The 11,902-nt window shown below is 48.4% G+C and overlaps 1 protein-coding gene across 3 annotated transcripts in view; it reads right to left on the bottom strand.

Annotated features, from left to right (window-relative positions):
* Nucleotides 1–11,684, bottom strand: part of LOC149857705 (somatomedin-B and thrombospondin type-1 domain-containing protein-like) — a 36,479-nt gene extending 24,795 nt beyond the window's left edge. For all 3 annotated transcript variants that reach the window (XM_090062584.1, XM_090062583.1, XM_090062585.1), the window contains exon 1: nucleotides 11,076–11,684. In XM_090062584.1, coding sequence (XP_089918710.1) covers nucleotides 11,076–11,316 — 241 coding nt within the window. In that variant the 5' untranslated portion in view covers nucleotides 11,317–11,684. The remainder of the gene's footprint in view (nucleotides 1–11,075) is intronic.
* Nucleotides 11,685–11,902: the final 218 nt, after the last annotated feature.

Consider the following 11,902-nt stretch of genomic DNA (forward strand, 5'->3'; position numbering starts at 1 on the left):
CTTGCCATTCACCTCTCCTTCTGCCCAGCATGCTCAGCAGTCTCCACTGATCATCACACTGATATTGCTTTCCCAGTGGCCACTTGAAAGGGACCGAGTACCCCAAAACAAAGTCCAGCACACAACTTTGGACACACTGACAGCATAATTATTGGGAAGCAACGACACTGGCAATGTAGCGGGGGCAGTTCTTTCATTTTCCGGAGGGCGAGATGATCAAGCTGGAAAAGATTCTCCTTGACGATGGGATGCACTCATGTCCCCAGTGGCCCAGCATTATCACAACAGCATTTTTCTTAAAATCTCCCAGAAGTGCAGCTCCCCAGCTGAGGCTCCAGTGGGGCCATCAGTAGTAGAGAGGTGAGCCATTTCTACCCCCTGTACTGGCTTTGTCCTGGCTGGTTTTACCCCAGCCTCTCACCACGGTGATTCCACGGCGCCCCAACAGCGATAGAGCGCTCTCTCCGCTCCAGGGGAGGTTGGTTCCAGCCAAAATGAAATGATGCCAAGCGCAGCCTCTCACAGCTGAACTCTTCCAACCTCTTGACAGCGAATCCATTTCTAAACCAACAAGGTGCTGTTACATTGTTTACAGCTTCCTGAGTCTTTTGTTTTTGGGCAGATGCCCTGGCTCTGTAATCGAGCTGAGTTGTGACTGGGCTAATCTCCGTGGAGATTAGGGAGAGTTTATGGGCTCTTCCCTCCTCCCCCTGCGAGCCCAGCATGGGCACTTTCTCCACCCCTCCAGCAGAGCTGCATGCATGTGTGAGGACTCCCTGTTTTGCAGCTGGCACAGGCTGTGGGAAAGGCAGTGAGGACATGGTGGTGAAGAGGATCCGTACATCACCAGGGGCACAGGCAGAAGTGATCACTTTTGCTTGATCTGGCCTCAGAAAGATCTCTACATCTGTGACCAAACAGGAATGTGTGGCTGCAGACCACTTTAAAAGGGCCCGATGCCATGAACCTTCATTGCATGGGGGTTTAGATGAACACGGTCCAAAATGGAGCACGTTCTGTAACTTGTGTCTGCCAAGCTCCCAGCCTGTCACTATTTTCAGAATGGGAGGAGGGGAAAGGAACAGAGGGAGTATGGTCTGGGGTTTTTTGGCCAGCACTGGAGGGTGGGGTGGGTGGATTGGAGCTCCCACCCCCTCCTGCGGTGGGGGGGGAGGGCTCCAACCCAGTGACCCTACCATCCAGTGCCGAAAATAACTTCCAGGCTAGGAGCGGGGAGTGGCCTTGCTATGGACACCAGGTTTCAGCTGGAATCCCCAACTCCTGGACCCAAAGAGCAAATTTCTGTTTGTTTGGGGGGATCACTGGCAACTCACAGTGCTTTCTGCAAAGCGCTAGGAGTTGCAACGGGGAGCTGCTCTTCTGTCTGCACCCCAGGAAATGCTGTCCTAGCCTTTCCCCTCTGCTGAAATGCAGCTGAGGTCACAGATGACTGGATAAAGCCTAGCAACACAGTTAGATTCCCTTCCCAAGGCCCGACACTGCTCAGCAGATGAATACCATTGGAACAGAAGAAGGGCTGCTTCACCAGCAGGGCTGCCAGCCGTCATGCTTGCCTCATCTTGTTCACCATTCCCTCTTGTCCAGGCCTGGGTCCCGAGCAGCAACGCTGGAACAGGTTCTCTGGAAAATGCCCACAAGTCACTGTTGTTCTTTCCACTCTGGCTCTGCAGCTCCCGAGTTGCTCAGAAAATCTTGGGCAATGTTTGTTGGTGGCTCTAAGGGAATGGGCCAATGGCAGCAGATCTTTACTACCCACCTGAGGATGAATGAAACTGCCCTCAGTTTCTATGGTTCTCTGGCCAGCTAATCACCATCCCCAGGAACTGCCAGGATAGTCCCCGTGGTTCATAATACAGGTGGCATATGGATGGACATGTTTAAAACTAGCCTGATGCATCTTGAATGAGAAGTATGTGTTGCTAAAGCCTAGAGGATATAATTCCCTTCCACATCTAGTGAATGTTTTCCTTTTCTCCTATTGTTCCTCACATTCATTTTATCTGGGAAGGGCATGCTGTGTGTGTTTGCCCAGGCTGTCACTGCTGCCACTTATGCACTTGACAATGACCTCCGACTCAGTGTCAATGTGGGAAGCCATGTGTGAGAACCGAGATGCCATCCCATTCAGTCCCATTCACAAGCTCTGCGCAGACCACTGATTGGCTGGCAAGGAGATGAGTGGACAGGAAGGAGGATTTGAGAAAAGAGGATGGGTTGTTGGGGCTGAGGCATTCAAACAATGCCCAGACAAATCCAGCAGTGGAGCTGGGCAGGGCAGAACTATACAGCTGTAGCAGAGGAGCCCACAGGCAGAGCCAGTATTGGTGGGAGATGCTTCATACCTCCTTGCCAAGCTCATCCTGTGAGCCCTCCATCTCTCTGGGTGCTCATGCGCACCACACACTCCATCAAAGAAAGATTTCTTGGAGTGCCTCCTAAACATGGTGTCAGGTTTGTGCATCCTTGCTGCCGCATACCCATCCATCACAGTACTGCACATACTGCTTTGGAGGGGAACTTCATACATTGCCTGCCCATTGTACATGGCTTATAGCCCAGGGTCTGGCAGTCATTTATGGTTTCAACACTGTAAAAAAAACCCACAAGTGATTCCTCCTCCAGAAATAACGATTCCCTCCTCAATCCCTCAACCGTCCTGAAAAGGAAGCAAGAACTTGTACAGTTTGCTGCAGCCCTGTCCATTGTAATCCTGGCCACTGAAACAATAAAGCTCATTGATTATGCAGCACCCAATTAATATCCTTGCTGAATTTGGACACTGCACTCAGGGGCTTCTAGTGTTCAGGCCTATTTTTGCCTACTGAACACTGAAATCTCCCTAATCCTTTTGTTATTCTTTTATTTGACTTAACCTCCAAATTTACTGTATCACTGTAGAACGGCTGCCTTCCCCCACAAGATCACCCAGGGCCAAGCAATCCTGTCATTCCCCCAAAGCAAGGCAGAAAGTCTAGGGAAGAAGTTGGAATTCAAACACTGCCAAGAAGGCTACTTGGATGTGTTGGGGGGCTGGGTTTTTAACACTGTATTCTGAAAAATGTGAGCATCAGCTGTAGATCCCAGATCGGAGCGGGCAGCCTCCTGGTCATCCTGCGAGATCAGAAAACCTAATGAACATCTCATCTGTAGACTTGGGAGAAAGGAAAGAGCAGGGGTGGGAAGGTCTTCCTGTATTCCTTTAGGAGCTCATCATCCCTTGATAATGGAGTTTTCACCCCTCAAAAATTAACATAATTGTTCCTGTCAGTCTCAGCTCAAAGCACATCCAGGATACAACTGCCAGTGGCATCACAGGCTATGGTTGGGCTGCTTCTTGGGAGCACTGTGAAAGGAATGTGTTCCTCAGCATTGTCCATGCTCTTGCTGCTTCTTAGTGGTATCTAGTGCTTCACATAAAACCAGCACAAAAGCCCATTTTCTGCCCACACCACGATAGATAACCAGGCTCACTTCCTTATTCCATCTCTACTTCGTTAGGACTCCGATCCATGTATTGCAGTAAAATAGAATCTGGGGTTGGGATTAAGTGGTGCTGGTCAAATGCATTTTGACAGAACAGTTGCACTAAAAAAGGACGTTTCACCAGGACTGAAACATTTTACAAAAATCATCTATTTTGATAAAACTTTGTTTATCAGAAACTTATTTTTCCATTTTGGTAGTGTGGCTTAAATTAATTTTGTTCCAATTTTGGCATGTTAAAATGTGGATTTTATTAAATGATGTGCACCAGATTATATTTAATAGTTGAATGCAAATGTGTCAATGAACGGGCTAAAAATGATCGTGTCCAAATGAAACATTGCAATTGCCCCAAATCAATATTTCTTCAGTATTTTCAATTTGGATAATAATATGAAAATGAGGCTTTTCATCTCAATCTGGAACTACTTTTTTTTTAAAAAAGCAGATTTTCCTACAGAATAGAAATCCCAGATCCCAGCCAGCTCTGGGTCTACCCCACCTGTCAGTGTCTATCCAAGTCATAGGTTTTCCACTGGAACTGAAATGGAGATTTGACCCATCTCCTTGCAGGGAGGTCTGATTTTTGACCCTAGCCACTTCTTTTGCCATCTGCAAAATTACAAATAATAGGAATCTGGTTGGGACCATGAAGGCCGGGGGACAACTAACAGAAGGGACAACAGGACAAAGTCCCTAAACGCTTAGGATAAATATTAATAAGCAATGTTTAATCAAACCTCATCTGAGATCTGGGACACAGGCAGAGTCCAGCCCAAGTGGGAGGAATTGAATTATGCTTCAGGCTGTTCCTCCGTTTATACCAAGCAATGAAACCCTCTCTTGCCCTCTCTCTTTCTGATACCACTTGGTATCTTAAACATTTCTAAAAGCCTTTGGAATGGGTATTTGTACCACTTAATCCAGCAGACCATGAACACATATTTATCCACAGGCAACGTATGGGGGGGGCATGTGCCCCCCCAGATTTCTGTGCCAGCGGTGGGGTAGGAGAATGCAGTCCGACTAGAACTAGCTCCTGGCAGCAGCAGGGGTGGCAGCAGCAGCAGTGGTGCAGAGTTGTGCCCCCCCCACTGTCAACACTTTGTGTGGTCTATGCATGTTTCATAAGACTAACTGTCCCGATGGCCTCTAGCAGCTGAAATAGCCTACTTGACATCTGAGCAGCAAACCACAAGCACTTGGCGGAGGTTGTGAACATAAGCCCCCAGTTTCTATACTCTTTGTGAACATTGTTGTACCATTAATCACAGTCCCTGAGACAGCCACGTGTATTGTGGCAACATTAGCTGTAGTCTCCAGGATCTCTGTGATGTATACACAGATTAGTAATAATCCCAAAAAGCAAATTAAAAATTGTATGTGGGAAGAAATGCTTCTTAGTCATTAGAAATGCAAGCCTGGAGCTTTGAGCTATCATCCCTGCTAGGCAGTGATTAAGAACCGACCTAGCAGGGCAGAGGCAAACAGGTAAAGACAAGGTCCCAGTTAATTAATTTCTAGATTACAGTTCCCTACAGTGGCAAGAGAGGGGTCCTCTCTGCAAACTCCAGACTCCTAGGAGAGCTCTGAAGAGAAACATCTGCATATGGTTGCAGCCAAACCCACATGGACATCTGGACTCTAGACTCATGCCAATAATATGCTGCTGTTTAGGAAAAGGTAAATAAAAGACCAAAGAGCACGCGTTCCAAGAGCTGGAAGGCCTTGGCCTTAGTTTAGCAAATAAATATTTCTGGCTACCAGCAGGACTCTCTTACCCAATCAAGCAGGGAATTACTAGAAACAAGGAATAAAGGGCAATAAGTTACCTTGGAGGCCCCTTCTCAGAGTAGGAAAGCAAGCCTCATGGAGCAAGTACTATCCAAGACTACACAATGTCACTGAGTCCACGAGGGACAAGACACGCAACTCTTCAGCAGTTCACAAGTGTAGAGGCCTTGCTAGCTATTTGTTAATACCAACCAGTTATCCAGCTGCACCCCAGACGACATAAAGACCCAGCCACAATGGATGAACCTCCTGGATATGTCATCCCTCCCCTGACTGGCTTCTCTAGCACCTCCCTCTGATGCAGCAGGTGCTGGCCACTGTCAGGCAGCAGGACACTGTGTGGGATGGATCTGTGGTGCAATGCACTTTGGCAAGCCCCATGTCCTCAGCAGTTTAATTCAAGAAGACGCCTGGAAGTCTAGAGGTTTCTCCTACACTTTTCAGTTTTTCAGCACCCAAAATGTCCTGAAAAAAGGCTCTTTCAAGGTCTCTAGACCTTCAAGGTTCTGGTCAAGTGTTTCAGAATTAATCTGACCAGAAGCTGGAAAGAGGAGAGGAAACAAAAAATAAAAACCAGAGAAGAGACATTCCTGAACTCTAGTGTTTCTGGGAAACCGTGCACATTGGCAGCACCCTGGGCATCTGCATTTCACCTGAATGGTGCTGGTGACTGTCCTCGAGAGAAGAGAGCAGCACCCCATGGTCCAGTGAAGATTTCATAGATGTTAGGGCTGGAAGGGACCTCTCAGGATCATCGAGTCCAGTCCTCCGCCCAAAGGGCAAGAGGTCAGCTGGGGTCATAGATAAAGACAGACGGCATCTCCTGCCGGGCCAAGACAAAGCCTGTTGGAGCCCTTTTAAAGGCAGTGCCTTCTCTGCTGCCTTTCTTCACGTGACGACAGCAGTCTCAGCTAAGCACCTTAGCTCACTGGCTCAGTGCTCTGCAGTCTTAGGTCTGAGAGCCGTTTTCCTGCTGTCTGGGACACGAGGCAGGCAGCCCGCATCTTTGCGGCTCAGCCTCCTGGACAGGAGACATTATTACCTTGCTTTTCTGGAGTAACCCTGCTTGGGAGATGCTAAGGGCACAAACACTAGAAAAAGCGAGAGGCCAACTGATCTTCAAAGTATCAGGGAAATAAGAGTCTAGGTGGATTCAGCCTTCTTAGCCCATGCCAAGAAAACGCTTCCCACGCTGACCCCGCTTCATTTCTGCCTTTTGTAGGCTGCTCGCTACAAAATGGAGACGGCAGCATTCCCCTGGGGCTGAGAGGTAAGGTGGGGGGTAAAGACATTACATGCTGTCTTTGCATGACTACAGCAGAGAGCCTTTGGTAGGTCTGAGCCGGTGAACAGGCTTATTATAGTTCTGTTGCACACAGGTGCTTCTAGGCAGTAATAGGAACACTGCACCAAAGGCGGCAGCGGGGTGGGTCACATTATCCTCCCCCACCGCTGTACGCCCATTTCCTGGTTCTAAAAAGGTCTCCCCTGACCTTGGGCTTCAAAAAAAAAAAAAAAAAAAAAAGAAGAAGAAAGATGTTGGCTAAAACCATTTGGAAAGTAAAGGAGAAAATAAAACTATTGTTGGCCAGTCCCTGAAAAGAGAAAAACAGATACTCTCGTTAGGTCTTTTCAAAGTCTCTCAATAGCCTTGCCCCGTGGTTCAGTTTAAGATCCCACTGTGCTTCATTCAGCCAAAGCACCAAGTTCCCACACCCCATTCACTCACTCGCTCATTCATTCATTCCCTCTCCGTCCCCTCCTCCCCCCACCCCACTTTCTCTCTTACCCAGACCCATTGATTGAGAGTCTGATCTCATGCTGATGTCATGCCCTGGGCTTCAGGGGAGAATTACTCTTGATTTACATCCATGAGAGAGAAGTAGTTAAGGACAGACCTGCTGCCTGCACTGCCAGCTCCCAGAGGTGGGTCTCATTGCCCATGCTCCCCTGACAGAGCAGCAGGCCAAGACCCTGGCTTTGCTAGATGGACTCAAACATGCTTTGAGATAAAACTCTCACCTGTGAGTGTGGGACCAAGGCTTTATATCACTCGGCTAGGATCTTTACAGAGGTGTCCAAATAAATTTATTCCCAATTTTCTCCCTTCACCCAAACCTGGGGGACACCGAACACCATTGTTGTCCATGCTCAGAGTCGGTCTTCCTCCCAAGCGAAAGACCATGTACGATGCTATGAGACACTGTCAGAAACTGCAAGGAGCCCCCTCACATAGCGCCCTTAGGGAGCTCCTTGCAGTTTCTGACTGTGTCTCAAGCATCGCACATGGTCTTTTGCCTGGAAGACGGACTGAGCATGGAAAACAATGGTGCTCAGTGTCCCCCAGGTTTGGGGGAAAATCGGGAATAAATTGACTTGGGCACCTCTATAAAGATCCTCAGAGAGAAGGCAAAGCAGCACAGCCGGGATTAGAAGCTAGTACACACTACTACCCCTGTGTGTTAACCATTAGCCCACGCTTGCTCTGAGCAGGCCTTCCCTTCATAGTCTCCAGAGGTATTTCTTGTCTCCTCACACTCAGCCTGTCTTACTCATCACTGACCCTGACCCTGCTCCACAGAGGCAGCCCAACACGAGCCCCAGCACACAATTAGAACAATACTGGAGCTTAGAATCAATCGAATCATTGAAAATGGGGGCTGGATGGGACCTTAGAAGTCACTTAGTCCAACCCCCTGATCAAAGCAGGGCCATCCTTAACTAGATCATCCCAGCCAAGGCTTTGTCTACCTGGGTCTTAAAAACCTCCAAGGATGGAGATACCACAACCCCTCTGGGTAACCTGTTCCAGTGCTTTACTACCCTCCTCGTGAGAGAGTTTTTTTCCTAATATCTAACCTAAACTTCTCTTGCTGCAGCTTGTGCCCATTGCTCCTTGCTCTGTCATCTACCACCACAGAGAACAGGCCAGCTCCATCGTCTTTGTAATCACCCTTCAGTCTCTTCTGTCTCTGAGTTTATGATCAGACGACTGCAATCTACGGTGAAGCCCAGTTGACACCATGGTTACACCTTGATTTACAGTCACGCTAGTTAATGAAACTAAGGCAGGAGGTTTTGAGTGGCACCTCATTTCATGGGCTTTATGGTAAATTGCTCATGGCAAGTACCATATTTTCTGACATACAACACACACACCCTTTTCCCCACAAAAATCAACTGCTGGGAACTGGGGTGAGCATTTATAAGCAAAGAAATATGTTGCCAGCAATTTCTGCCACTTAAGCCTCTGTGGAAGGAAAGCAAAAGTAATTCTGTATGCATTACCCAGAGAGTAGCACAATGAGCATGGTGCACTCCCTATCTCCTGCTACTCCGTTCCTTACTGCTACTTACCAGTATTTTCAAGGAAAGATTTTTTTTTTCATCCTGCCTTTCAAAACCAAGATGTGTATCTTAGTCCTGGGCATGTTGTATGTGAGAAAATAGGGTATTTTTTTTTAAGATTTACTAGAGGAGTACAAAAATAATACACCAGTTAATAGTCTCTCTAGATGCAACTTCTTGTGCTAGACAGTAGTTAGCACAATTATGCTAGACAGTTTATCACTGTTGTCACTTTGCAGATAAGTTAATGAACTGCTCTAATTTATCCCACACAGGATGCCCTGAAAGCAATGTGCTGCGCCCCAGAAGGACATGCAAATCAATCAGTAAATAGAACCACTGGAGCATCTCTCTCTGTTCTAAAACACTTGCTGAAATGGGTTAGCTGAGTGTTCAGTTGAATGGGAAGAGACAGCTCAGTCTGTATGGAGAAATAGACCTGAATACCTACTGCCCAGTAGTTTTGCTGCAACAGCTCCCCCTGTAGACTCCCTTCTGGACCATAGGCTTGTCTACACTGCACCCAGGAGTTGTGATGGCAGCATGGCTCAGACCTTGGGCAATATGCAGTCCCCAATGCCAGGAGCAAGCAGGCTGCAGCAAGCTATGCCAAATCTTGTGTCATCAGGTTCTCCTGCTGTCCTTACCCAGACGAGCTAGACTGAGACTATCTTGGCAGTCACGCCTCTGAAGAGCAGCGCAGACACAGCTGAAACGTGCCTTGTTCCCAATTAGCTTGATCCACTTTGGAAGGGGATCAGGCTAAACCAATCGTTTTCCACCTGTGATTTGTTGACCCCTGGGGGTCTGAAGACATATCTAAGGTGTCCGTGAAATATGACTATGACCCATCAGAAGTATGTGAATACCCACACTTATAATTCAAAGGGGTCTGCACCTCCATTTGAAATTTTGTAGGGGTCCACAAATGAAAAAAGGCTGAAAACCACTGGACTAAACTACCAAAAAGGAGCTCTAATTGCAAAACCACAGAGACTAAAGGGGAAGCGACTCTGGACTGCTGCAGTGTCTGTTCACACCAGAGCTCTTCTGGAATAACCCTGGTGGGTAGACAAGCCCTCACCGAGGGGTGCTCACCTTGCTAAAGAAAGTATGAAATGAACAAAAACAGTCACGTGCAGAGAAAAAAGGCCCCAATTCTGACTCCACCTCCCCCTGCTTGTTATCTTTACATATAACACATATCAAGCATTCTGTAATACATAGGACCTTGCTCCTGAAATCAGCAGGCCCATCAGCAAATGAAGGAGGTCCTTTACAAAGTGAGTAAATGGATGAGCAGCTAGCTGTAAGTGCAACAAAATGAATTCTTTTAATACCAAAAAAAAAAAAAAAAAGGAGCTTGGACAGGCTAGTTCTGGTCTGATGCTGTCTATCGGGAGTAGGTCAACAAAAGGGTCCAATTTCCTGCCTCCAGTAGCCAGTATCAGATGTTTCATTGGAAAAAAAAAAAAACACTTCATGGGTGCTGAGGGAATAAGTCACGTTCTCCGTGTGCAGCAGTATTCAAGTGACCTCCTACCAAAATGAAACCAGAATCAATGAAGTTTTCCCCACTGGGACAGCCCTGCTGGTGGTGCCACAGATGTTTCTCCTAACTGGTCAGTCTTCTAGACGACTCACGGGCAGCTCCTCCTTTCCCTTCCCCAACGCTCAGACTCCTCACCTTTTAAAATCCACTTACTGTTCTCCTCCCCCACTGCAGATGCCCTTATAACACAGCTGGGGCACAACTGCATTCAGCACCTTGTTACGATGGTGCTCACTTCTGAAAGCCGCCCAGGCTCATACATACAGTCCAGCCTTCCACCTTTCTTCCGTCAGCACAGCCTGAAAGGCATTGCTTGAATCCTTTCCCAGGTGGGGTCAGCAAAAGTCCTGGCAAAGTGCAGCTCACAAAGCCACAGACAGGAAAGCCTAGGGCAGCGACAGGGAGAGACCCCAACCCAAGTGAAGTCGTTGAGAGCTTTGCACTGACTCCCACTGGCAGCAGCATCAGGGCCACTGCAAGCAAAACCACATACAACCCAGCTGGCAAAAACAAGCCCATGAAAAAGCAGCTTCCTCGAGGCTCTCAGCAAAGCCTCCAAATGCACAGAGGAGATGGGTGTGAAGGAGGCAGAACACCAAACTTGGGTTAACGGACCCTTAAGGAATCACTCACACCTCCTGCCCCCCCCCAAAAAACAAAAATTGATGGGCCCTATCCACTCCTCTACCAGCTCCGTGCCAGTGTTACCCCATTAGCTTTCATGGAGTTACTTTGATCCACACCAGAGTCACTGAGAGAAGAAGCAGTCCCTGCAGGCTCCTTGGATGAACCCAGGTTGATCTGTACCTGCGTGAGACAAGCAGGCAGGAAAGGGGGTGGGTGTGAAACCATGCTTCTCCCCAGCCTGGCTACTCACCCGATCTCTGACACACGGCTTGGTAGTCTTCACAGCAGTCTCCTGTCTTCTCACAGTAAGTGTCACAGTAGCAGGCAGTCCTCCAGCTCGTGAGATCCGAGCACGCGTTATTCCTCCCGGGGCAGCACTGATGGCTCCCCCGGTTGCTGCATCCTGCCTCTGTGCCTCTCAGCTGCCCGCTCACCAGAAGCCAGCCACAACAGATCAGAAAATACCCTACATTAGTGCCTCGGGCTCTCATGGTCTCAGCAGCTCTCCCTGCGTCCCAGCAAAAGCCTAGCTCAGGTTCCCCTCTTCCTCTCCCTCCACTGCCAAACCTTGCTCAGAGCCAAAGCCTCCGAAGGGAGCCGGCTGCACTCCCAAGCCAAGCAACTTTCACAGTAGAAAAAAAACTACAAAAGCCACATGCTGTCCCAGCACATAGACAAGCCAAGGGAAGCCCAGCCTGGCTCATCCAGCTGACAGCTCCCAGCCAAAAATGCCTCTTGCATCCAAAGGGCCCAGGTCTGGCAGGCAGTTCTCAGCAGGGATGCACTGGCCTGGCGTTCAGTGGAGAGGACCTGGTGGGTCACACACACACAGCCGATTTGCCCTTTCATATGTACCAAATTGCACTGACAAGCCAGCTCCTAATGAACTATCTTTTATACAAGCAATTAGATCCACTGGTCACAGACATAAGATGCCAGGGCTGCACAAGCCTATTGGCTGGACCTTAAAAAAACCCTCTATTCCTCTCTGTTCCACCTACTTTCTCCCCCTCCCCTCCATAGTCCCAGTGCAAAGGCTCCTCCTGGGTCTTAGAGCCAATACACAGCCCAGCACGC

This window comes from Crocodylus siamensis, chromosome 9 (assembly GCF_052110815.1).
Source record: "Crocodylus siamensis isolate JL-2025a chromosome 9, ASM5211081v1, whole genome shotgun sequence".
Lineage (NCBI taxonomy): Eukaryota > Metazoa > Chordata > Crocodylia > Crocodylidae > Crocodylus > Crocodylus siamensis.